The sequence below is a fragment of the Caretta caretta genome, chromosome 14 (genome assembly GCF_965140235.1).
Source record: "Caretta caretta isolate rCarCar2 chromosome 14, rCarCar1.hap1, whole genome shotgun sequence".
In the NCBI taxonomy this organism is placed as follows: Eukaryota; Metazoa; Chordata; order Testudines; family Cheloniidae; genus Caretta; species Caretta caretta.
In genome coordinates, this window is record NC_134219.1 from 4,812,739 (window position 1) to 4,840,656 (window position 27,918).

At 44.7% G+C, this 27,918-nt stretch overlaps 1 protein-coding gene across 46 annotated transcripts in view; it reads left to right on the forward strand.

Annotated features, from left to right (window-relative positions):
* Window positions 1-27,918, forward strand: part of LOC125621727 (uncharacterized) — a 357,495-nt gene that overhangs the window by 193,424 nt on the left and 136,153 nt on the right. For 7 of the 46 annotated variants that reach the window (XR_007352562.2, XR_007352568.2, XR_007352566.2 and 4 more), the window contains one exon: window positions 25,383-25,607. The exons of 30 other annotated variants lie outside the window; for them this stretch is intronic. Coding sequence is in view for 1 of the 16 variants with exons in the window: in XM_075119195.1 (XP_074975296.1) it covers window positions 12,128-12,309; window positions 13,999-14,216; window positions 25,383-25,408 (426 nt within the window). In the remaining 15 variants the exon portion in view is untranslated. Of the gene's footprint in view, window positions 1-11,240; window positions 11,645-12,127; window positions 12,310-13,998; window positions 14,780-25,382; window positions 25,608-27,918 lie in introns of those variants that run through there. 9 more of the 46 variants (XR_012664866.1, XR_012664848.1, XR_007352560.2 and 6 more) reach the window with 5 other exon arrangements.

Sequence of the window (27,918 nt, forward strand, 5' to 3'; positions counted from 1 at the left end):
TGTTTTGCTAATTGAAATGTAACATTTAAATGTTGCTTTTGTAAATTTTTTGGGGGGAAATGGCAATTTAAAAATAAGTCTTTGATGATGACAAGCAGGGTTTCAGGGAGACCTGTCAGGAAAGGGGCAGCAAACTGTTAGTGGGAAACTGAACACACTGAGTGGTCATCCTGTGACTGTCTGGAGTGGTTTCAGAGTAGCAGCCATGTTAGTCTGTATCCGCAAAAAGAAAAGGAGGACTTGTGGCACCTTAGAGACCAACAAATTTATTTGAGCATAAGCTTTCATGAGCTACAGCTCACTTCATCGGATGCATTCAGTGGAGTGGTGCTCTTGTTTTCATTCCACCATAGTTGAGTCCAGCCTGGCTTTATGTAGCAAGATGATGAGGTCAAATAGGCACATGGTATCTGACCCTGGGGGAGTTCAGAACCATAGACATCTCTTAGAATGGGATCCAGATTCAAACTGGTACTGGGCTCTAACCCCATCACCGAGGCCTGTCTCTCATTTCAAATTCTGCTGCCAAGTTCTTCCACAGGGCTGGGCAAAATGAACAACACAAAGTGGAAGCCCTCAGGAGAACCAAATCCTCCAGCCTTTCGTTCAGCCTGTAATCCCTTCACTCCTATAAAATCTCAGCTTCAGGCTGCCCCTGTTTGTATATTTCCACTGGCCACAAAAGCCACCTCCCTTTGCATCTGTCTATGCGGTTTAGGTTAAGGCTGCTCTCTCTGCCAGCGGCCCCACCTCTTTGTGAGGAACATGTAATTGCAAACTTTTTTTGTTCCTTTCCTCCCATTTAACGTAAAACAAGCAGACATCCATCACCAGCCCCTGCTTGGGCTCTGATGCAAACATTTTCCACCTGGCAGAGTTAGACGTTCAAAAATATAAATACAATTTTTAAAAAAGAGGGCCCGTCAGTGAAGATATTTTTAAAAGCATGACACAGAGGAGTGTGACACATTCGGTGTTCTTAGTGGGTGGGTGCAGTGTTATTTAATGTTATTCTTGTCTCCGGGCCCAGCATTACAAGTGTGCACTTTATTAACTGTATTGATACTAATGTGCTCAGGAGGGCTTGCATCCAGCGCAGAGCAAGAGATTTGTTGGGGTCGGGGGGAGGCTGTGGGCAGCATTCTGCTGTCCTTGGGGAACAAGGCGTCTTGGTTCGATCCCTCTTGCAATCATTGCCATTCAGACGGGTGTATTCTGACGCTATTGAGTATTGCCGGGCAGCTGAAAACATCGTTGGACAAGAAAAAGGCAGTGAAACATTTTTATCTCGAGCAAATACAGGCATATTGGAAAGATGAACGTGTATAAACACCCTCAGACCATCAGTCTGTCTGTCTGCCGCTCTGAGTCTTGCCTGAAGGTCCGGGAAATGCAGCACTGGTTCTTCTGCTCCTGTGCCATCTGGTCCCTGATCTTCTGAAAAAAAAAATGCCACTGGGCCTTTGGTCAGGCAAGGAGCAAAGTGGCACACATTGCCAGGGAGCAGCGGTCAGGATGGCAGCAGCAGCAGCCAGGTCTGGCCACCTCTCCCACGCACTGGCCCAGCTCCTCATACGTGAACTCTTGGTTTTATAGTTCTATAAAAGGCAGCTTACTGAACAGGTCCCGTTTTAGGAGGTTCCAGCTGAGCTGGGTGGGGCCTGCAACTGTCTCCAGAAGTTGGTGCCATGTGTCCGGCGCTGATGCTCCGTCCTGACGTCAGCGAGAGAGAAACAGGTTGGAATTCTCGGCGTGCCAGAGGGCGGGAGCAACAGGCTTACCCGAGCCATCACCTCTAGCCCTGCCAGCAGCCCAAGCAAGCTGCTTTTCTGGCTTGCCTCTTCGGAGACTCTGTGCAATGCTTGGAAGGGACTTGCCGTCACCTTGCTCACATCACAGTGGAGGAACAGAGCCCTCCCCCGATGGAATTCTCCTTTGCCCTGGCTTTGCTTTTCGTTTCATTTCAGTCTACAGAAGGATGATGGACAGGAGCCCCAACTTCTGTTGAGCCACAGGTGTTTGTTCATGTCCACATCTCCTGCTCATGCATTTTTGTTTCCAAGCTACACCCCTGAACCTCTGGTTTACAGGGCCAGATCCATAACTGGTGTAATTCAGCCTAGCTCCATTCTTTATTCCCCTCATTTTGGTATTTTCCAAATTTGGCATCTTTCCAGATCCTTCCACTTATGAATTTCTTGGCATTCTTGGAATTTCTTGGCAGAACATTCTCTTCTGTCCCTGTCCCTGCTCACCCTGTAGCACAGACATTCATGGATTTAATTTTTTTGAGCCTAACTCACTTAGCATTAGCTGAAATCTACCCATCTGAGACTGTTTCTAGATGCAATTTTAGCTAACATGGGATCGGGGCTTGCTGCAATGATCACAACTAGGTTTAGCTCTGACAAGTGGTCTCAGTCTCCATGACTGCAGGGGTTCTGGATATACACCTGACCCATTGCTAACAGAGTTTAGTGGGAAGAGCCTCATGTCACTCAGCAGCAACCACCCTGTGGCAGAATAAAGAGTGCCATTTAACAAGGACCTGCGTCCCACCACTCATCCTTGGGGAGCTGGACAGTTTGAAGGCCTTAACTAGCTGGGGGAGAGAGACTACAAAGAGGGGCAAGACCATCGCTTCTCCAGCTGGGTCTCAGGTCTCGTGGTATGAGAGGATTTGGGAATCTACATAATACACTGAATCAAAACTCTGGCCTCATGGATGGATCCTGTAGAACTGGATGAAGTCAGCAGGGTTCTAGAGAAATGTAATAGGGCCCTATAGAATCTGCTAGACGATGAGATCCATTTTATACATTTTTAAAAATAACCCAATGGAAGGCTACCATTTTGTATTCAATCATATAGGACTGTTCCATGCAGATGGAAACTGAAGGGAATTATTTGTGTCCTGGCTCATGTTTCCAAATGGACGGCAGAAGCTGGACACCACAGTGCCCTCAAAGTAGTGTGCTCTCCTTGCTTCCATGTTCAAAAGCAGGAAGGGCGTCATCGCTTAGAGAGCTTCCAGGGTCCAGTAACTCCACTGGGAGTCACATTGACGTAACAGAATGAAGAGAGAGCCCCCACCTATTATTTTTGTTCCCTGTTCAGAAACCCTGCGTGCATTTCTATTTCTTGATCCCCCACCAAGACCAATGGATCCTGGCTCTTATTTTATGTAGACTCCCCACCGAGGTAGACGCTAGTTAAAAGGTTACTACCCAGCTGTGAAATGTGTAGACAGGGTAACAGCTAAACTGTGGAGTGACCTCATAGCTCATATTTATTGACTAAATGTTGCTTGAACTAGTCACCACTAGTAAAATAAACCACAGCCCCAAGTACGGCAGAAATATTCCATGGCACACAGATGGCTAATACCTGTGCTCTCTCTCTCTTTAATAAAGCTGTGTTTCTAGTGCCCCGATTACATCTCCAGGGCTTGCAGGTCCTGCGTAAACCCTTTGAGCAAACTCACCTTCTCCAGGCTGCTTCAGAAAACATGAAGGAACCTCTTTGACCTTGACAGAGAGAAAGAGTGAGCGAGAGAGAGAGCTCAGAAATATGCTACTGATGCTATCCAAGTCATGAAAAAGCTAGCTCAGCCAGAGTAAATGCATTAGACCTCGAGAGACCTGGGGGGTCACATTTCTCTTAGGACATAACTGGTGGTTGCAACCCTGCAGCTTCTGTCATGGGATGGTGGGATGGAGATGAGTAAGGCAATGTACCTCATTCCTGGCCCTCCATGTGTGGGCCAAGGGCTGGAAGTGCAGGGGGTTCAGAAGGTTAATAATGAGGAGTATTAGAAGAACTGTATGTGATCTCTTGGTTGGCAAAGAAAGAGGTGCTGCAGGTCAGGAGTAAGGCATGTTGGTAGGGTCGTGCATGCCCAGGAGTAGGGTATGCAGAGTAAAGTGTATTGGCAATAAAAGGAAAATTTTAATAAAAGAAGGGGGGAAAAGCTTTCACAATGGCTGCTTTCAGAGAAAAGTTATTCACCTTGCACTAAATTCAACTAATATGGAACAAAGACATACTCACCCGTTTCAGAGTAACAGCCGTGTTAGTCTGTATTCGCAAAAAGAAAAGGAGTACTTGTGGCACCTTAGAGACTAACTAATTTATTTGAGCATAAGCTTTCGTGAGCTACAGCTCACTTCATCGGATGCATACTGTGGAAACTGCAGAAGACATTATATACACAGAGACCATGAAACAATACCTCCTCCCACCCCACTCTCCTGCTGGTAATAGCTTATCTAAAGTGATCACTCTCCTTACAATGACAGGTTTCAAAGTAACAGCCGTGTTAGTCTGTATTCGCAAAAAGAAAAGGAGGACTTATGGCACCTTAGAGACTAACCAATTTATTTGAGCATAAGCTTTCGTGAGCTACAGCTCACTTCATCGGATGCAGTGAGCTGTAGCTCACGAAAGCTTATGCTCAAATAAATTGGTTAGTCTCTAAGGTGCACAAGTACTCCTTTTCTTTTCACTCTCCTTACAATGTGTATGATAATCAAGGTGGGCCATTTCCAGCACCAATCCAGGTTTTCTCCCCCTCTCCCCCCCTTTTTCCAAAAACCATACACACAAACTCACTCTCCTGCTGGTAATAGCTTATCCAAAGTGACCACTCTCCTTACAATGTGTATGAAAATCAAGGTGGGCCATTTCCAGCACAAATCCAGGTTTTCTCACCCCCCCCCCCCCCACACTCACCCAGAATGTGGTACCTTTCCCAAACTGTAAACTCATCTTTTTTTAACGATGAGTTTACAGTTTGGGAAAGGTACCACAACTGCTGAGATTGTAAATGGGGATCTCAAGAGAACTGAAATCAGGGTGAAATTGACCCCAGTGCAAAGGGCTCATGCGAGGTGAAGCACAGCCTCAAATCAATTTACAATCTCAGCAGTTGCCAATTGGCTTCCCCACGACAGATGTCACTGGTCACGTTACCCGCTTTTCCGTGTCTTGTGACACAAACCTGCTGGCTGATCGAAACGGGTCTGCCCTGTTGCTTATTAGCTCACATTGGTCTGTGGATTCCCTAAGGGGGCAGTGGAAGCCCTGTACCGTATTAACAGTAGTCCTGGCTGGAAAAGACTCTGTGTGTTGCAGGTGTTGTTATAACAGACTGCCCAGGATTACCTTTTTGGTCAAAAATTATGATGTAGTGTTTCCCTTTGGAGATTTACATGCACACGGAGGGGAGACCAAGCAGTGGAAAAAAGAACGACTTGGCTCCGCGACTGGATACAGATGTTACAAGTGCGAGCCCACATCAACACTGACTATAAACTTTAGACATCCTGCAAGCTCAGGGAGTCTAACAGTTTTACATAGTTGACTTTTACTCTGTGAACACTGCAGGAATCCCCTCCCCCCATCCATAATTCCCCCCTCCCCCCCTCCCCCCCCGCAGTCCCAATCTCTTGGTTAAGAGACACTGCAGACTAAGGGTGGGTGTATTGCAGTTTATGTTGGTATTTTGGAAGCGCCATACACATTATACAGCCAATGCGTATGTACTGAAAGTTCCCCAGTGCTACTCCGGGTTTCGACATTCTGGGGAGTAGGCTGGCCTCAGAGCCATTAAAAATGGCGAAACTAGTTAAATGCTAGTTCCTAAGCTGATGCTTGGCTTTCTGGTTTAAACAAAATCTGTTGCTCACTGCAGTGATTGTTCATTTTTGTGGCTGTTTGATCGAAAACCATAAATCACTTTCCTCTCGGTGTCTTTGGTTGGACACTGGATTGAGTTGAAGATCCCTGTGGGTGGGCTAGCTCTGCCCGGCACTTGATGAACAAGCATTGATCATCTAGTCTGGCCTTCTGAATAACACAGACCATAGAACATCCCTGAATTAATCCTGTGTGAACTAGTGCAGATCTTTTAGAAAAATTTCCAATCTTGATTAAAAAATGTCCAGTGATCAAGAGAATTCACCACAAATCTTGTAAGTTGTTCCAGTGGTTATTACCCTCACTGTTTAACATTTACACTTTATTTCTAGTCTGAATTTGTCTAGCTTCAACTTCTGGCCATTGGATCATATTATATCTTTGTCTGCTTAGGTTCTCTGTTTTCATATTTTCTGTTCCCCATATAGGTACTTTATAGACTGTAATCAAGTCACCCCCTTAACCTTCTAATTAAGCTAAACAGATTAGCTCTTGAGTCTATCACTATCAGGCATGTTTTCCAATCATTAATTATTCTCATGGCTTTTCTCTGAACCCTCCCCAGTTTATCAACATCCTTCTTGAACTGTGGACACCAGAACTAGACACAGAATTCCACTGGCAGTCACACCAGTGCCAAACGCAGATTTAACACAACCTCCTATTTCTACTTAAGATTCCCCTGTTTATACATCATGAAAACTTCTGTCTTGTTTAATTCCATCAATGGTTTATTTTGGAAGCCCCCTAACCTGTACTGATTCTTAGTTGAAACAGCAAAATTTCACTTGCTTTTGCACTGAAATCACTGTTTCATAGTTTTCCACCTAAAATCATACATCGAACTGTGCTTTGATCCAAAGTGAGGTTAGATCCACCAAAAGGTTTGTGGCCCTCAGTGAACCTTGATGTGAATTGGCCACAAGTTTAAAATTTGTGTTCATTTTGCACAGCCCATCATCCCAGGTCAGGAATTGGAGTGAGCCAATTCTAGATGATCACATCTTCCTGGCACCTTTTTGGTAATCCCATCTGACTCTACAGACTTTCAGATTCAGAAAAGGTGTCCAGCCCTTATGGTTATAAGGTGTCCAGCCCTTATGGTTGTGAAGAAAGTCTTCTGAATGTGACTTGATTAAATCAAGCCTGCAGATACAGACATAAACAATGCCCAAGAAACTGCCCCATTCAGTTTAACTGACAATGCTAACTCTGAAGCCTAAAAACGGCAGTGCCAGTTAATTCACCGCCAATCATTTTAGCAGAAATTTATTGGGTGGAGCTTGAGTAAAGTACAGACACCCTTTTTTTCCCTAATCTGAATTTTGGCTAGAGGAGTCAGGAGCAAGAGTGAAAGACAGAGAGAAATAGACACATAGTTTTTACTATAGTATAGTCACCTGAAAGTTTTCAGAATTGCTGCAGGCATGAGTCAGTGAGTGGGATACAGAGATGACTCTGTGTATGTGGAAATGAAGCAGTATTTCCTAGTGGCTAGAGCACTGACTGGTACTCAGGAGATCTTGGCAAGTAATTTCACCTCCCTGTGCCTCACTTTCCCCATTGTAAAATAGGGATAATGGTGCTGACATTCTTTGTGAAGTGCGTTGAGAATTACTGACAAAAAGCACTAGATAAGAGCTAGGAATTATTATTATGATCATTAGGTATGTTTTGGAGGGGACAGAGATCAGGTGCAGAACTCCTCCATCACTTCCCTACATCCTAATTTACATGCACCCGGGCTAATCTCCAGATTTGTTCTGGAGGAATCAGAACCTTTAACTATATAGCAGTAAAAAATAATGAAATGGCATCATAAAAAGACATGGAAAATCAAATATTTATTTATACCTCGGGAACTAGGAATAATACACCTGCTTCGAAGGGGTGGCTGGCATGAAGCTGGCATTGCATGGGGCACATAATAGTTTTTTTACCACAGTTTATAGGCTCTTTCCTGCAATTAATACTAAATAAAATCAACATTTCTCCAACCTGTTGTGTTTCTGGCTCTCATTAACTCCCTTCTAGCCATTCACCATCTCTTTTCTGTGCGCAGTGTCTTTGTTTCCCTCATGTTTCATTTCTATCTTTCTCGAGCTTTTCCCCAGTTCTCTCCTTGCTGCCATGCTCTCCCATTCCTACTTGGGTTTTTTCTTTCCTCCCACTTTTCTTTGTTTCAGTCGGTTCTTCTTCTCTGGACAGATTTTATTTTTTCCTCCACTTTTTCCTTATTCTTGCTCTCGATGTGACTCTTTGACTCCTGTTTTTGCTCGATCGTTTCTTCTGTCTCCTTCTCCATTTCTTATCCTTAGTTATTATTTAAATGTCACAAGCACCTCAGTTCCCAGATGAAGGATCAAAGCTCCATTGTGCAAGACCCTGTGCACTCCTAGAACAAAGGCCTTTCCTCAAGAAAGTTCACAATCTGTATGAAAGACAGGACACAAAAAGAGGACAAAACACACCATTTTTCCTGTGTCCAGTTCTCTCCTCCCTGATGCTCCTGCCTCTAGTCCTAGCCTCCCACTGCCTATGGCAAAATGTGTCTTCGTGTCTGAGCCTGCACGGTTGGCCATTATTTACAGGCAGCATGAGTAATACCCATCCTTCTTTTTGTTGGACAATACTATTGGTTGTAAGGGTGGCTGTTTATCTCCCTAATGAGTATATATTGGTAATAGGGATAAAGCCCAGGCCTCGAAACCCTGCAAAAGCCACCTTTGCTTTAGCTAAAGAGAAATATTCCTGTATAAAGGAACATGTATTCTAGTAGCCTGAACATAAGAACAGCCATACTGGGTCAGACCAAAGGTCCATCTAGCCCAGTATCCTGTCTTCCGACAGTGGCCAGTGCCAGGTGGGTCAGAGGGAATGAACAGAACAGGTAATCATCAAGTGATCCATCTCCTGTTGCCCATTCCCATCTTCTGGCAAACAGAGGCCACCGATGGACCTATCCTCCATGAACTTACCTAGTTCTTTTTTGAACCCTGTTATAGTCTGGGCCTTCACAACATCCTCTGGCAAGGAGTTCCACAGGTTGACCGTGGGCTGTGTGAAGAAATATTGCCTTTTGTTGGTTTTAAACCTGCTGCCTATTAATTTCATTTGGTGACCTCTAGTTCATAGGACTATAAGCCAGGAACAGCTCTATTCTTTGTCAGTAGCATTGGGCTTCAGTTTCTCCAACTGTAAAATGACTAACAACATTAGGAATTTAGTGGAGCATAACCTTTGTGCTGGCCCTCTGCCTATGGGTATCACTTTCACTTAAATCTCTATGTCATAGGAGTCCAGGATTGGTACCTGGCCATGTGTCACTCTGAAGCCTAGAAAATCTGTTGAGTCAGCGTGAAGCGATTGAAACAGCTACATGCCTGGCTGAGAGAGCTCTTTTTGTTCAGAAAATCATGAAGTGGACTCACCTGTGGGTTTCACAGTCTGTTACCAACCAGCGTTTAACTTCTCAGCCATTTTGATGGTACAAATTATACCTGTGTGTTGTCCAGCCACAGCAAGGCATGTATCTATGCCATGCCAAGAGTCCTACATTACTTTGATATCTGAGGTAACTCAGCCACTCATGACCATTACTGTACAGCTCGTTTGCCTGCAACAATTTCACAGGTTGCGTGCGGGAGGCTGCACTGCTAGACGATTACTTGGCCCAGCTGCCACACCACTGCATTCCTACTTAGTGTATAATCTATGGCTTGTTAAATCCGGAAACAGGACCATCGGGAAAGGGAGGGAATGGAGTGAAACACAGTGAGGTGGGAACAGATAAGGAAAAACCACAAGAATTTCCAGAGTCAATGGAATCTCTTCCTGGGATGGAACAGGAAGCTGCAGTGGAAATTACCTTTTTTTCTTTTGTTTCACTCAAATTTGGACAAATAATTATCTTTTTATCCTCTTATCAATGGCAGCTTCAAAGAGTGAGCCCCCAGTCCCTAACTGACTTGGCGAAGCTTGTCCAGCCTGGTGTCGGCTCATTCCAAACCACGACATTTAGCAAGGGCTGCCCCTCCAGGTAGAACATAGGCACCCATTCAAGGGGAGATTGCGTCAGAAGTAAGGCAAGCTAACGAGGGTTCATTAATGGAAAATGGGGTTCTCATGATATAGGGCAAAATGCAAGCTGTGTCCAACTCTGAATCCATCAGCACAATATATGGTATTTTTTTTGGTACTTGGATAATCATCCAAGTTTGGTTTTCTCTCAAACCTGCCCCAGTTTGCTAGAGTTGGGGATGCCACAATCTGAGGTAAGGGACATGAGGTTTTTTTATACGGTGTCTGGGGATCAGAGTTGACTTTAGCAGTTCCTAGGATAAACTATGTTGACTGTTTCTTAACAAAACATGGAATCTGGTGAAACTCATCAACCTTCAGGTTCCTTCATCAGTTCAAAACTCAACCCTGGTTCAGGGAAAGGTTTGCTGAGATTTGTAAGCCTTCAACTTAGGGGGAATTTCAAGCAAAACCCAGTGGGGTTTCAAAGTTTAAGGCAAACTCAGGCAAAGTCACAAGTGGAGCTGGGCCAATTTATGGTCAAAGGGTCAAAGTGAGATGAAATTTGTCAGCCTCAGCTGCATTTTGCTGTGAAAACTCACTCAGAGTTAAAGGAGAATGACCTTGAGAGACAGAGAGGGACAGAATGTTGGAATGGCCCAGAGGAGAGAGAAGGCTGAGAATTTTTTGCAGACTGGTTACAATGAGGCGCATGAAAGGGAGCAGAGTGTGGAGATGAGAATGAGAAGGATGCTATGATGGATGGGGACCACAACAGAGAGGGAAAGGTGAGTGTCGGGGAGGGTGAAGGTTGGTGTGGAAGGAAGGGGAGAGTGGAGATGGTTAGGGGGAATGGAAGGGAACAGTTGGAAAGGAGGGAAAGGCGAGTGAACATTGTGGAGAAGGTCAGTGGTGAGCAGCACTGGGAGTACTGACTGGTGAAGAGCCTTGGTGCGTCCATCCGAGCTGGAGATGTCCCAGTTCTAGACATGCTGGGAAGAAGCCACCGAAGGCTGGTTCATGATATTTTCACCCCCAGGCGATACTGGGCAGGTCTGGGAGAATTAAACAGAAAACTCAATCCAAAGGTTCCATCAGCAAAACAGTTCTCCGTGCCCTGGCAGGGTCTGTCCATGACACTGTCCTCCATCATTATTTAGCTTATTGAAAAACAAATGGCAAAGTGGTTTGCCTTGTGGGTTTCCCTTTAACTCTTCCTGCTCCCTCCAAGCCTCAGCTGCAGAGCTGGACTGAAATGCAGTCCATTTTGCTATGAGCTCACATTTTGGAGAGCAGCAAAATGTATTCAACCACAGAAAACTAAATAATGGTAAGGGCCTGACGTAAATCCCACAGAAGGAAATTCAGAATTAAGGCTGAAAATTTAGACTGACACAGCAGCCCAACTGAAAAGAGAAAAAAAATGGAATTCATGTCGCCATTAAGTGATCTAAGGCCAAAGTCAGGCCCTGAACTCTGGATTGAATTGACCTGATATATTTTTTTTATTTTTGAATGACAAGCTGCTGACATCTCACAGAAAAGAAACAAACGAAAAAGTCTAGTCGATGGGGCAACTGACAGGGACTCAGATGACTTGGATTCTATTTCTGCCACTGCTGCCGAGTGACCTTGGGCAAATCATTTCGCCTTTCATTGCCTTGTTTTCCCCAGCTGTAAAATGGAGATGATGATACTGAATGCCTTTGTAAAGTGCTTTGAGATCGATGGATGAAAATGACTAGACAAGAGCTAAGTCTTCTGCTCAGAGAGCAGGTGCTTTCTTTTCTTTTCTTTAGTTTGTTTTAATTACAAAGGACGTTTGTGTGAAGACAGAGGGGAAGATTCATCACACGGGGTGCAAGGACTGAAATTGGCAGCTTGCATCTCACCTGTTCAGGGGATGCCTGTTTGGTCCCTGGTACTGGTAAGGGAAACCCTGAGATTTGTCCCTTACTTGCTCCCTGATGCAATGACCTAGATGGACCATTGTAGGGGCAAAGAACTGCCAGGGTGTAGAAAAACCCAGGTCACACCCCCTCCAGCCCCACCATGGTCCCTTCTCCCTTATTCAGTCTATCCCTTCCTGGCATGCCCCCTGCAGCAAGGGCGTTTCCTGCCTGCAGTGCAGCAGTTAGCAGAGCTGGCCTGATGCAGGGTCCTCTGTTCTAGGGGTTTTTTTGTGCCAGCCTAACTGGTGCAACAGGGTCACACAGCAGTGACAAATCTGGCTCAGAGACCTGCTCTCTATCACAAATCCAGAATAACTCTGCCACGATCAGTGAAGTGCTGTGCTCTCATGCTGGTGGATGTGAAAGGAGAATTTAGTCTAGGACATTTGCTCCATCAAGGCACACTCTATTTGTGCACAAATGTAGATGCGTAAATACTTGCATATTTTTGCTGTCAGACCTCAGGCCTCTTGATGTCACCACCCCAGTCTTGCAAAGGTACAACTGCTTCCCGCGGTGCTGAGGGTCCTGTACTCCAACTGGCTCTAGGTCATGGTCGAGAGCCTGCCATGTCAGGTGGGATCCACAGAAGAGGAGAAATACAGAACATTTCTGCTCTCAGCAGAAACATCCCGGCATTGTAAGTTTTCAAAAATCTTTCATGAGCCATCAGCAAATCTTTAAGCCAGACATTAGCTAGGCTGAGATGTTCCAAATATAATTTACCTTGACAATGTCCAATTTGTACTAACACAGCCCTCCTCAAGAATTCGTTACCCATTCACAGATGGAAAATCCTATAGCACTGAAGGGACTGCATCGGTGTGGTTCTGGATCCCATATAACGGTCTGTTTCCTTGCAGCTTCTCTAGTGGTGTGGCCCCAATGCACAATGGAACAGAACTGAAGATGTGCTTTAGAAAGCCTGGCAAGTAGGGGATTTTGAATGGGAACTCCAACAGAGCCATAAACTATGGAGGCAGAAGTAAACAGGATAGCTGAGGGGTCTAAGAATGGGATACCAAGCCTACTTGTTTAAATTGTCAGTGTAGATCTAACCCCAGACAGTTGTAAACAGAAGCTGTTACCATCTCGTGGTGACTTCAGTTTGACATGAGCTGGTGTCTCAACCCAAATCCTGGATAGACTAAAGCTTGTCGCAAAGCTACCACCACTATCATCTCAGTGAGGAGGCCAAGGACTAGAACATGCAAACTGAATTCCCCTCTGATGTCTGGAGCCCATACAGGGCTGAGCGTAGCGGTGGGGTGACATGGAGGAAGCTTGCATTACCGCTGTGGTGCAGTGCCGCCCAGAGGATTCAGGGGGCCTGGGGCAAAGCAATTTCGGGGGCCCCTTCCATAAAAAAAAGTTGCAATACTATAGTATTCTGCAGGGCCCGGGGGCCTGGGGCAAATTGCCCCACTTGCCTCCCCCTCTGGGAGGCCCTGTTGTGGTGTTAGAGCAGGACGGGACTTCCCCCCCCTCCCCCGTTAAAAGTTTCGACCAAAACAAAAAAAGTTTTCACACTCAACAATTTTTTTTCCTATAAAAAATTTGGATTTTAGAAATGGAAATAGGTTTGGGTTTGTTATTTGATAAAAAAACACTGCTTCCGTGAAAAATGTCATTTTTGATGGAATCCTGTTTTTTGTCAAAAAAGAGAGGGGGAAAAAAGCTTTTTTTGTTGAAAAAATTTTAACCAGCTGCAGTGGTGGAGATAATAAAACCATGCCAACCTCTTGCACTGTCATCACTAAAATGCCAGCTGAGGAACTGATCCGTACAATTCAAGAAAGGAGAGAGGCACTTTTAAAAAGGTGGAACATGCTGCCTGAAATTGAAATCACCCAGTGGCAGATGGCCTGTTTGGAGCTATTCTGGATCTTGCATTCATTATATTCAAAGTGTTTTTAAAATCAAGAGCAGTCACAGAGCAGTATTGCATTTGGAAGCATGTTTATCAGTCATCCAGGTCAGAGGTGAATGGGATATAAATGAGACCCACATGTTATCGGCTAGTATGTGAAATTTAGAAAGATCATTAAAGACAATCAAGGCCCCTAAAAAGATTCCGGGCCTGCTTCCCCCCACCCTTTATTTTCTTTCCTCTCTCTCTTTCTTACCAACACAAATGGAGAGAGCTAGATTCCAGGGTGCAGGGATTTTTTTGGGGTAGGGCGCATGGAGAGCTGGAATCAGAAGCACATATTGAACATACAGGATCATGTATAGGCAGGTTAAGAAACGACAGGAAAGTGAAATATGACTTCTTCTTTCCAACCTTCTTTAATCTCAGTCCCTTTCCGCCTTTCTCTTCCTGCTCCAGCTCCTTCCTTCCAGGTCCCAGGTGTCTGCCATTAGCCAGAGAGAACTCAGGATACCACACGGCTTATTTCTGGTGGCATGAGCAGTTTCTTCTTGGGAGGCCTGTCAAAATGCAGCACTTCATTACTCTCTCCTCTGTGCAAGCTGGCAAGACCTGGTTTGGGACCAGGTTCCTCTGGATTCCTGGAAGACAAGGAGCCGCCTGTGTTCTGGATCTGGGTATACAGATTTTAAGTGTAGACAGGACCACTGGGATTATCTAGTCTGACCTACTGTGGGACACAGGCCATAGAATTTTACACAGTAATTCCTCTCGTGCTGGGAATTTTTCTTTCCTATTACAATGGGGGGTTTTGCCCAAATCCATTCTGATTGCAGGATCCCCACTGTCTGTCATTTCCCACATGCTGGCTGCATTGCTGACCCAATTGCTTATTGGTTTAACATACAGCAATTAACATAAAATATTACCAACTTGGCGGGTTAAATTAACTCGCCAGATTCACACCTTCCGTCCTGGGTTGCAAGTCAATGTGGCTTTCCCTGGGGCTTGTTTCTCAGTAAGCAATGCTTCTCCTTGCATCAGTCTACTTGTTAAAAGTAAACACACCTCTCCCCTCCAGCACCTGCACTGGGAGAAGGGGATTATTGCATGTCTCTGGAATCTGATTCATCTTAACCTAGACATAATATTCATAATATAATATTCCCTGTATATTACATTTCCTGTTGCCTCACACATGGTCCTAGTAAATGGTTAGGGTTAAAGGAGATGAAAAAAAGAGGCTCCAGTGATATTTTTTCTGCCATTTCTCTACCTGGAGTTTGAACCCTGCCAGCTTTTTCCATTTCAATGTTTGGAAACAACAAACCAAAGCATCCCTCTGGGCACCTGGCACTGGCCACTGTTGGAAGACAGGGTACTGGGCTAGATGGACCTTTGGTCTGACCCAGTAGGGCCATTCTTATGTTCTGTGGTCAGAAATTAAAAACGATTACATATGATTACCTCTGAAAATTTGCTGCCGGGGGATCCTTCTGAGCGTCTGCTGGTTACATGAGGTAGGTTCCTAAGGAAACTGATTTAAGTTGTAAGATTCCCGTGCCCACTGAAAGCAATGAAAAGACTCCCTCCTTCCACAAGGTTCTAGCTGGAGTTGACCATTTCCAAAGCCCAGGGTTCAGATCCTCACCCCCACTCCAGTCCCTTTATGCCAGGTGAAAGGGTAAAATGCTATAAAAGGGAGCAAAAGCCCCGTTTGCAAAGATCTCCTCACAAACCTTGGAAAAGTGGGTGTGCCAGTGACAGGGGGGCACGTTGGGGGTGGGACACTAAGTATATTCTGGGCAGCACCGATGCCCACAGCAAGGCTGCTGTTAACTTAGGTAGGTGCCCAGAGCTGTCTAAGTTGTGTTGGGGCTCTCTTTGGTCCTCAGAGCAGCCCAGGTTCTGCAGGGTACAAAATGAGCTTGGAACGACCATAACTTCCTGAGCTCCCTGGGTTATGAGTTCTGTGCTGTGCCACTTAAAAGTGCAGCACAGAACTTTGCCCCTGGTATATTCAAGCTGAGTTTTTGGATTGGGCCCATCCTCAATGGCTATTTTGATGTCCTAGCCCCGGAACTGCTTATCTGAGGGGGAAATCGGTTTTCGCTGCAAAACGTGCATGTCCCCCCGCACCACCCATATGGGCAAGAGGCAGTAACAGAGAGCTCATGGCTCTGCTGCTGTTGAAGTGAATGCGATTGTCACTATTGAGTTCAGCGAGAGCATGATCGTGACAACAGAGAGCTCATGACGGCAACTGGATCGTCCCTATTGCTTGTTACCACTGGGCGCTCGAGAAAGGTAGTCGGCCAGTTGCCTTTGTCTCAGCCTCGCTGTCTTTTGTCACCGCAGCCACCGTGCAAAACGAATGGTATCATTTCCTAATGGAGGCAGAACTTTTCTTTGAAAGGTGAATGCACTGAATTGAGGGGGGGAAACCCCAAGCCAAACAAAAAGCCTCCCCTGCCCCCAATCCAGACCAAACAATTCCATATGCAGCAGGCTTTCCCCACACGATTCTGAAATGGGCAAGAACCTGAGACGGGTGGGTTGGCTGTCTCCCCACAGCTGATTTGTTAGCTCACTTGCTGGGTTCACCCTCCCTTCCTCCCTCCCGAGACTGGCGCTGAGGAGACCAGGCGTTCGGGCAATTGGTTCTGCTCTCGGGCCTAGTCTAGAAAAAGGGAGGGGAGTCTAGTCATTTGTCAAGCTGTGAAACCTCTTTTCATGCCAGCCTCCCCAGATAAGTTTGATTAAGCTTCACTTTACTGTTTCCACAGTCAAATTACACCTTTGCCTCATTGTCTCTCTGTAGATAGCTTCGGTTCTGGTATGGCCCCCTTCAACCCAGTATCTGAGTGGCTCCAAGTCTTCAATGTATTTATCCATGAGTTCAAGTCTCCTGCATCCCAGTCTGTAGCTCTAACTACTGGACCCTCCTTCCACCGGATCTTTATAGGCCCCGTGCTTTCTCACTTCTCAGCCATTACACCACTATTGAACTGGGCATTTTTATTTATGAGCCAAACTAGAGCTGATGGAAAAGTTTCGGTCTAAGGGGATATAGGGGCACATGAGCATGATTCCTGCCTCTGCCACTGACCTCCTGGGTGACCTTGGGCACATCACCATAACCATCTGTACCTCAGTTTCCCCAGATTTAAATAGGAAATGATACTATTACTGGCCTTCCTTAATAAAGCCTTCTGAGACATGTGGACAGAAAGGGCTGTATAAGAATTAAACATTATTATTATTATTATAGATATTATAATATAAAACAATCAGGAAAAGATAGGTCCTTATAACTCCCCTATCATTAAAACAAACCCTATGTGGCTGGAAGAGATCAGAGCTGAATAAAATCTGGGCAAACACAATTTCCCACAATGAAATGCAGCAATGCCAAATAAGTTTTATTTTCCAAGGTTTGCTTCCCCCACCCCCCATTCCATAGTAGCCAGAGCAAAGGAGTACACTGGCCTGATGAAAAGAAAGGAACTTTGCCCAACTCCTGGATTTAATGAATCGCGCTCTTAAGAAACAACAACAGAATGCTCCGCTCAGGCTGGCCAGGCCTCAAGATGCTTTCAGCTACACTAGGATCTCAGCCAGCCTTTCTGAGTTAGGTTTCCTGAGGTTAGCACATGGGTATTTGTCAGTAGCTTTTGGATAAAGCTGGTTCTAGGATCCATCAAATGGAAGAGAGAGGGGCTGTTGATCGCTGCCTCGCGTTAGACTGAAACAAGGCTTCCCTTCGGGGAAGCCACAAAGCCATTTTTCATTCGCGTCATCAAAGTTGCCTTCTGTTTGTTTGGGAGACAAAAATAGCTTTTGCTAAGAGGACGCCACGATTACACATCCTGAGGTGTCCTGGTGAGTCAACAGGCCCCGAGCAAGCTCTAGCTGCTGATTTTGCAGATGGGCGTGGAGCTGTGGGCTCTGGGTGGTGCAGTGATCAGGAAACACCGTAGGAGGGGTCCTTGGCTTTAGTGAATCTTAGCTGTGGCTATGCACTGAAAATCCCCTCCAGAAGAATGTAGGCAGGACCTTGCAAACTGGTTTGTGTCCTGTTGCTTTTTAAGGGCCCCGATTCTTTCTCAGGGCAGCCTCCTGGGAGATGCTGCGCACCCCCTAACTCACACAGAGGAATGCTAGGTGCATCCTCCAAGGACTGACCTTAAATGCAGAAGGACAAGGGGGAAAGTGTAAACTAGATCTGTGTCTGTCTGTCTCTTTCCAGCTGCTTGTCTCTCTCAGACCTATCCACATTTGTACTGAGCTTGTCACCATAATTAGCCACATGGAGGGCCTGACATGCCATGGCTTTGCACCTTGTGCCGTCATTTATACCAGGGCAAAGTGACTCTGATCTGATTTAGTAGTATGTTACATCTAGTTTGCAGGCGTGTAAATGAGGACACAGGAGAATTAGGCCCTGAGCCTCTGGTTCTGGGACTAGCACCATCAAAGGAAGGGCGATTCTTCCCTACCGCTTGCTCTAAACCTCCCCCCATCACATCCTTCCCCACCTTATTCCATTTCTGCTATGAAGGCATGGGAGAGACTCCGCATTCTGATACCCGGGTATGCAATATATGCCCGGGCCACCAAGTGAGCAGGAGTTTGACACAGCCTTCTTCTCTTTAACACTGTTTGCCATAGCAGCAGCTCTGCAATTTCACATCCCTGGCAATGCTTAATTTCCAGGACTATCCAGTGCCGTCAACAGCAGGCTTGTGTAGGACAGAGATAGCTCAGGGACTAAACTCTGTGGCATGCCCTATCCTAAGAAATGCGGGGAATGGCTTGTGTTGAGCTATGCATGGGTTGGAGCCCTGTATGGGAAGTACAGGAAGCCTCAAACTCAGGTGTCTGGAGAAGCTGACCTGAACAGGTCTCCTGGTTATACATTCAGATCAGGCAGACTGAAGAAACACATGTCCAGCAGGAGAGCAGGATTGTATAGCATACACTGGCCAAGTATGTCTGGGTCCCCTTCTGTCACTGATCCACAGAGCATGGCCACCCGCTGCTGTTCCCAGCTAATGGAGTTAGTCATTTCACTCAAGTGGTAGACATCTGGGCGTTGGAGCTAGTGAGCCCAGTTTCATTCTCTGTCAATAACACAACCGGAGAGGTCGTAACAACAGCGCAGAAATGAATGCAGTAGGAAAGTCACCAGAACTGTAAAGAAATGCCATCAGACATGTGGGACCACATCTTAAAGCCATTTCTCTCAACTCCTGCATGTTGTGAAGGTAACTTCATTAACAATTAAGAGCAGGAAGATTCCAGAATCCTTGCACAGGATGGCCTGTCCCACTGATATCATGAGGTTCTCACGCTTGGGTGAGATTCTTCGCGTCTGATCAAACCAGACCCTGAAAGGCTGCTGGGTGGTTTCCTGGAATGAGCAAACAAACAAGGGAGTAGCAGAGGCTAAGAATAGGACTTGAGAGTGCAGCACAGGGATGAGTTCTGGGTTTTGTAAAAAAAACCCCCACAAACATAGTCCCCTTCCATTCTTGCATAATCTTCTGAGGATTTCATAAAACTTCTGGAGACACTAAGGGAGGGAGGGAGGGATGCATGGTCGTGTGGCTAAAGTGAGGACTGGGTGTCAGGACTCCTGGGTCCCATTGCCAGCTCTGCCACAGTGTCGATGTGTAATATTGGGCAAAGTCACTTAGACTCAGTATTCTTCAATCGCCCTTGGTGTAAAATGCTTATGTACCTCTGAGCGGCGGTGTAATGCTTAGATAATTGTGGGCAGATCATGGCTAGTCAGTGTGTAGGAAAGAAGAGTGCAGAAGTGTTACTAATATTTTAATTTATTTTTAATGGGGCCCTACATGCTGTTTTTAGTGCTAGGCCCTGTATGAACACATAGTAAGGGATGGTTCCTTTCCCATAGACTTGCAGTGTAAACAAGCAAAGAGTAGGAGAGTAAACAGAGGGTGAATGATCTTGGAGAATGTCAGTGGCAAACGCAACTTCTTCTCCTGAGTCCCCGTCCAATGTGCTGTCCACTCCCTCTCTTCAAGAAGCTCCCCCTCTCCTGTGCCTTTGCAAAGGGGCCAGACAGTTTCAATGGTCTCACCTGGGGGGTATTTCCCTTCATGCATTCATCTGAGTTATTATTATGACATACAAATGCAGTAGGAATACCACATCACCACACATACAATGCTAATAAAATCTAATATTGTGTCTCATGCCAGCTGTGTCATTTTAACCCATCTCGCTGCTGCATATGTCAAAAATCAAGTTATTACCTGCTGAATTAAAGATGACTTCAGTGTCTCTGAATGGATAGTTACTCATCATGAAGTGGGCTGTAGCTCATGAAAGCTTATGGTCAAATAAATTTGTTAGTCTCTAAGGTGCCACAAGTCCTCCTTTTCATCAAGTCGACTGTTCCCATCCATATCATTGCTTGGGCCTGGGTAGGACGTCTAACCGGTCATACTCGCTAACAAATGCTGCATAAACTACACAGCATGGACTTCTCATGTGCTAGATATGTTAGTTCATGAAAATCCTTACCAAGGGTATAATTAGGAATGACCTCACCTGCCTTATACATGTGGAACTTGACGAGGCTTGCCATGTTGCAACTTCTCCCCCACTGACACAAGTAAACAGATGGCAATGAAGTTTTCCCAGAGGGCTGGCTGCTCCGTTTATGTGGTGTGCCAGCCTGTGCCAGATTCAAGGTTCGGAGATGCCTGTCTGTGGGTTTTCATATAACAGTCATGACAGCCAGCTGGGTGATTCTCATCTGCTCAGAAATGGTTACCATTAACTTGCCGTTTGCATGTAACAACTGATGTGGGCTGGGAAGCTACTTGCAGTGCTTTGGTATTAAATATTGCCAGTGATTTTCTGTGGAAAATTTTGAGACATTTTTTTTGGGGGGGGGGGTGGGTCTCAAAATTGCCTTTGAATTTTTTTCTATGAAAAAAAGAAACCCAAACTGAAAACTTTTTGGTTTTTTGCTCCCCACACTTTTTTTCCAATGGCAAAATGGAAACTGATAATTTTGGGGGGTTTGTGTTTTTTGGCAAAAGGTTTAAAAATGAAAAAAAACCTAAAAATGTTCACTTAGTCAGAAAAGACCATTTTCCCTTGGGAATTATTTTAGATGGAAAATTTTTGACCAGCACTTGTCAAAAAGAATGGCCTTGTGTCAGCAAGTGGCAGCTCAGGAGATGATTGTGCTTATTTAACTGGTTTCTGTAGTATAAACTGTAGCCTCTCTTCCTGCTCTGTTTCCAGGGTTTCTCCTGTCTTAGAGAGAAAAAAAATTGGCACCAAAACCTAACAGTTTCAAAGGCTTCCAGCTCTTTTTCTCAGCCCTATACTGCCATGTCCTTCTCCCCACTGCTTCTATCTTTATCTCAGCTGGGAGGCCAGTTTGTCAGCACTCAGCCTTTCCCCTCCTCTGCTGTCATGTTATAATCTCTGTCCTAGCAGAAATGAATGCCAAGAAAGGCTGCATTTTTTATCCGGAAATTTCAACCTGCAAAACATTTCTGGAAATCAGGATTTATTCAGGGGCAGGGTTTTCTGCACCTTCCTCGAAGCATCTGGTGCCAGCCACTGTTGACAAGAGGAGACTGGGCTAGATGGACCGCTGGTCTGATCTACTCTGGCACGGCTTACATTCCTACATCAAGCTTTTCAGGAGATCTCTAACCCTTATGGTACAATGCCCAGCATCTTCAAAAGGAAGGAGGGTCCTGGAGTATTGACCTCTATGGAGGACCACTTTCCCGTGTGAGCTCCTAGTTTTGTAGCTGTTTATTTGCAGAGTTGAACCCTTCCCCAATCCAATCCGACGTTTCAATCAGCATTAGCTGCAAGCGACTTTTGAAGCTGTTGCAACAAATCTGCAATAGGGGGCTGCAGTGGGTCAGCCACATAGCTAAAGCGGTCCCAAAATCCCCAGTGTAGCCACGTCCACAGAAAACCCAGGATCTTTTGAAGACCTGATTCCAAGCTACAAAGGTCTAGGAATCTGCTCAGGAAAAACAACAGGTTTTTTCATTTCATTTTTTTTTTTTTTTTACACTGCATGTCCTCATAAAAATTCCAAGGCACAGGGCAAGCCAAAAGTAAGCGCCATGCCAGGGATGTTAAATACCCAACCTACGTCAGCAAGGAACTTGCTCTTAATCAACAATCCACCTGAAATACCTCAGGGAAAAGACAAAAATATGTGGAAACATGTTACGGCAGACTGAAGCCATCTTGGAGAATAGCTGTCATGCAAAGAGCACGCCGGAAAAGAGACAGCTATGTCTGTCCGCTTCAAAAGCCGCTGGTTAACTTAAAAGTATCCCTTTTGATCCTAGCATAACGAAACACACTAGATTTAGTAAGCAAATGTTCAATATTCAGGTTTCAATTACCCTGTTTGGAAATGTGGTCGGCACCAGTAATTTTCCTCCTTATGACATGCTTTATAATAAATAATTTTAAAATAATCATAAATAGTAATTGCATTTGATCATCAGGGCTTTGAAAATGAACCTTAGATTTGAGTACAGTACACAAAATAGGTTTTGCTATGGTACATCCCTAAAGCGATGTCTATGTTCCTCTTTTGCCATAATTAAATTATTGCTTATAAGAACTTCTGCTTGGTCAAAAAAGAGCATGCAATAATCAAAATAATTCCATTTCCCTGTTTTCCATGAGCCCTTAGCCAAGTTGGCCAATAAGTAAGGCAAAAAAAGATATGTATTGTGTACTCACTTAAAACTTGGCTAGAAACAACTTTTTATTGTCAATTTTTTTTCCATGCCCAACTTGGCTACTCCAAACTAATCCATTGCCAAGTTTCTTTAGTGTGTTATTTTCCTCTGTGTTATGTGTTTAAAAACATAAAAAAGGCTGCCCCCAAAATATTCTACAACAACTCTGCACAGACAAAAGTAGAGAAGGTTGGATTAGACTTACCGTGATCAATACCGGTTATCCAAATGCTGGTGTTAAAAACTAGCTCCATATTGCTTTCTTTTCTCCCTCCTTTACCAGTGTAGCACAACATTGTAAAATCTGTAAATGTACAATTCTAACAAATACATCTGAGTCTCTAAGACCCCCTTCCAGCCACAGTGGAGACAGCCATATGATGTTACTATAAACCTCACTTGTCAGGTTGTAAGGACACTGGGATATGGCTGTTTGCGAGTGCTGCTGCATTGTTCAATGTGGTGGCATTTGTCAGAATAACTCGTGGGAAGGCATAGTCTTGTCTGCATGACACGTGTTCCATATCTGTCTGGATCACTGTAACACGCTTTGTGTTATGTATGCGCCTAGCTATGGCTGCTTCATGAAAATGGGGCCGTGATTGGGTCATACTTGAAATCAATCTTAAAAAAAACCCAAAACCCCTGAAAAAAAAATCCTGTAATTTTGTCTCATATGTAATGCCTTATGTCAATGATCTTTCATCACAGTAAAATAAAAAATCCAAGCCCCTGTATATTGAAAGACATTACACACTTACAATTCTGGTTTCTTAAATAGGTCCCTGTAGATCACATAGGAGCTTGTAGGAAGAAAGAGAGAGAAGAAAGGAGTTGAGGAAGAGCGAGGCAACAGAATGTACACAAACAGTCTACCAAGCATATGCTTCCTAGCCCTGTGGTCAGATGGCAGTCCCTTAATTAAAGATGGTCCCTAAATTAATCTCTAACTTCCACTCACTAGCCTGAGGCACTGGAAATTGATGAGAACACTTAAGTGTTTGCTAGTGGCTGGTGAACCTTCAAAAGTTTCAGGGTGTGGTTTCGGGAATGTTCCGACATCTATCACAACTTGGGGAAATCTTTGGAGACAGCTGAGATTTCCCATCCAGTTCTGCAGCTCGAGGATTCTGGAGAATTCAGAAAGGGGATGGCAAATCAGCCAGACATGTATGGTATAGCCAAACCTCTAAATGTTATGAACTTCAGTAATTACTCACTTTAAAAAAGCCAGTGGTCTGGGTCCCACCAGGGCTTCAGAGAACTGAGGATGATTTCTCTCGGCTATACCATTCCTGGTGCCTCTCTATGGGTCTGAACCAAACCTATGGAAGTCGATGGGAAGACTTGGCTTTTGATCAGGCCCTATTTACTGCAGCTTGAAGATTACACAGGAGGCAAGAATCATGAGGTTGAGAGGGATTTAAGATTTAGATTGAAATTAGATCCCCAGGGTATAGAATCTGAGTAACACCTTCATCCCCTTCTGAGTCTTCCAGGCCTGACCTTTCACAAGCACCATTTCCTGACCAGTGACTCCAAAGAAAATCGAACTCCTCCTTGGTATTTAATGGAAATCTGCACAAAACTTGTCAAAATACACCGCCGTGCCTGTCAGATGCCTGGGACAAGACCTCTCCAGTAGTTTCCAGAAACCCAGCTCAATTACTTACATTTTAAATTATCTTTAATTGTCACATGTGAGCTACAGAAACATTCCCCCCCTTCTCTGCACCAAGACCTTGCTATTAAGCGTCACCCCATAATTGCAGCTTTAATAAGTATACTGTAGCAGGTCAACAATGAAGGTTAGCCCAGGGTGAAGCTAGGTGAAACCAACTGCTTAATATGAGTAAGTGAAAGTGACACACCACAATAGTCTGATCAATTACGTATGGGTAGTTTGGATTGTAAACTTTTTAGTGAATGTAATTACGTAACCAGATGTGTTAATTCAGTCTCCCCTCCTCACCCTTTCATTGCCTTAGAATACTATTTTTTTCCTATTTCTTAATGTAAGCAAATCACCTTAACTACAGTATCTAGCTTCACAGCCAGCAAGGTTTTCACAGGAGCTGAGCACTGATTTGATACTGCACTGCCCTAGATTAGTGAAACATCACCACCATGACCAGCTTTTATTTTAGTCCATTTTTCCATAGTTCCAGAAGGGATAGCCCTCTTGGTGCTGATATCGTACAAGTTAAGGAAAAATGTTAAGGGGAAAAGCCTGCAGATCTTACTTGGGCAAAATTCACATTGCAAACAATTGCTGGTTCTTACTAGGTTGGAAGGGTGAGGAAAAGATCATAATCTTGTGTGTGTTCCACCCATGTGCTGCAGGTATGGGATAGGTACATTGAACAAAACATTTGTTCACAGAACAAACAAAAACATTAATTAACGAAGGTGTCATTAAGAACTCACAAGAGGATTATTAAAAGTTTATGAGATCAGCTGGTGTAAATGAACATCCCTCCACTGAGGAGCTGAATGATGATGTCACTTTAAGCAATACCTCTGAATATATTTAGACACACTGCAGCAAATCTTCAAAAGCAGCCTGTAAATCAGCACCCCTACTGTTGCACACCCAAAAACTTGAATGTATAGGGGCAAATGGTGTCAGTGAGCATTCCTGAGTTGCCCGCATACATGCAGTCGGTTTTTAGCCGGAGAAAATAATTGTACTGGCTGTTTAGGGGGGCAGGGTGTGAGCAATCATGTCCCGTCTGTGCATGTGATGGTGCTGTCTATTGGCTGTAACTTAGAGAAAGTAAAGAACCTTCGACTACCACCAGCAGAAGGAGATCTTTTCATTCAAAGGGTTGTATTTCAGGAGCTGATGGAAAATCTAGTTATGTGTAGGTGATTTATCTAGCACTTCTTTTCATTGTCTGGAGCTCACGGAAAATCTGGCCTGTTATCTTTGGGCAGATTTTTTTTTTTAACTGGACTCTCAAGATTTTCCTTTATTGGAGCTGGGGGTTGAATAATTTTATGTTCCTTATTTTCTCCAGCTTATCACATTAATAACTGCCTTTCTCTCTCCCTCCCTTTCCCCCCCTCTTGCAGAATGCTCGGACTTGCACCAAACATAACGTTAGTCACACACCCTTGGGATAGAAACATGCAGAGAAAACAATGAAACAAGACTGTTTATAAAGCCGTCAACACATTAGCCAGTAGAGAGGAGCCAAAGTTTCCATGTAAAGTCCTGAATGGACACGAGCGACGTGAAACACATGGAAAATGTGGAGTAAGGAATAAAATTATAAATAAAATAAATTGGGAATGCCATTTTAGTCATCATGATTTGTGTTCCTAGTAACCCAAAACTCCTCCACCTATGGAAAATGGCATGTTTTTCCAGTGAGGGAACCAGGTGGAGGGGAGGGGTTGTGAAAGTGCAGTGGGAGGATGTATTAGTTCATAGCTAGAGCAGTAGGACAGGGACTCAGGATTTCAAATTGCTAGCCCTGGCTCTACCAATGACCTTGCAGTACAATCTTAGGAAGGTCATTCCCTCACGCAGACTTAAGTAGTACATGAGTCTTGTGTTGGCCCTTTGAACAGAAAGGACCTTTTCCTCGCTGCACTTTGTTTAGACTAGTGAAAAGTGCAGCGGTGTAACAGTGTCGATTCCCCTCTCACGGAGGCACACTGCTCCCGTGCAGAATGGTGTTTTCACCGGTGTGACCTACTGGGATGGGTGGTGGTGGTGTTATCTCTGTTTCGCCTTGCGCCTACGCGGGGTGGAGAAGGGTTGAACCTCTACTGCCACCCTGGTGGACGAGAGCATAGTTACGCAGCGAAGCTCACCCCAAATGGGGAAACTTAGCTCACACCACAGGGGTCAAGTGAGACTTTTGGTGAGGTTCTCTGAGACCTTAAGATGAAGTTGCCGTGTCAGTACAAGTGGTTATGATCTTTATTAGTCCTTCAGCTCCAGAGATGTGGGATTGAACACTGACTTGAGTTACTGACAAAAGAGAAAGCCTCCTTTCCATTTGTCTCCTTTACCTGACTGCCATGCTGTCTGGTCTGACGGATAATCTGTGCAAATACAAAAATACTATCAAACACATGGCACACCCTTACATTGATATGCATTCCTATTATTAATTTCTGTATTACATTAGCCCTGATGACCCCCCGAACTGAGATCAGTGACCCATAGTGCTCAGCCCTATACAGACAGAGAGTAGAACATAGATCCCACCCAATAAGGGCAGCCTTACTGTCTAAATAGACAAGACAAGGATGGGAAGGGACACAGGGACAGAGCAGTGAAGCTTAGTGGATAACTGATTTTTCAGTTCAGGGGCCGAAACACCCTCTCCCCCCCCCGCCCAATATTTTGGTTTGGTTGAATCTCACTTTTTTTTTCTTGAGGTTTTCATGTCATTTCATTTGGTTTCTGGGTGTTTTATTATCTTCCCGCCCACCCTGCTTTAATAGATGCAATGGCGTGGGCTTAAATCGCAGCAAAGGAGATCTTTGTCAAGCCATTCGGAAAAAGTGTGAGGATAGTTAAACAGTGGAAGAAATTACCTTGGGAGGCTGTGGAATCTCCATCACTGGCAGTTTTTAAGAGCAGATTAGACAAATACTGTCAGGAATGGGCTAGATCATACTTACTCCTGCTTCAGTGCAGGGGACGGGACTAGATGACCTCTTGAGGCCCCTTCTAGTCCTATGATTCTATGATTTCTAAACAAAATGTCATTTTGAAACAGAGTCAAAATGTTCTCATAGACTTTAAAGTCAGCAGGGACCATCATGATCATCTAGTCTGACCTCCTGCACATTGCAGGCCACGGAACCTCACCCACCCACCCTTGAAATAGACCCCTAACCTCAGCTGACTTACTGAAGTCCTCAAATCATGGCTTAAAGACTTCAAGTTACAGAGACTTCACCGTTTACACTCGTTTAAACCCTCAAGTGACCTGTGCCCCATCCTGCAGAGGAAGGCAAAAAATAGTTGAAACAAACCATTAAGAACTTTTAAAAAAAAGTTTTCATCTGAAACTATTTGCCAAATTCTATGCGAATTTGTGGTTATTTTTGGTTCCCCCCAAAAATGCACTTTGGTGAATTTACTATTCGCTGAAAAAACTCCAACCAGCTCTACAGGGAAGTAAAGTAACTAGTCAAGGTTACATAGCCAATCAGTAGCAGAGGCAGGAACAGACCCGGTGTTTCCAGACCCACAGTTCAGTGCCCTATCTGGAACGCACTGCCACCCAAAGATGTTGGCACATTTTGCAGAGACCAAATCTGAAAGCTCGAGAGGCAGCCCCCTTCCAATATGTGAATGTCTTGTAAAAATTTCCTTTGAAACAACTGTGATGAGTCAGTTTGCTATGTTTGCAAGAAAAAAAAGAACGCTAGCATGCATGAATTGCAACTGTTCTTTAAGGTGAGGGATCTGAATTTCCATTTCTTGAAGCCATTAGCGCTGATGTTGTTCTGAACGGATTAGCCAGCGCATGGCGAAAAAGCCACTCTGTCTGCCAGTATTTAAAGCTGTTTCTGCATAAGTCAGACTCTTTGCCAGTGAAGTAATATCGTGTCCTTTGTTTATTATATTGAAACTCGATAAAAG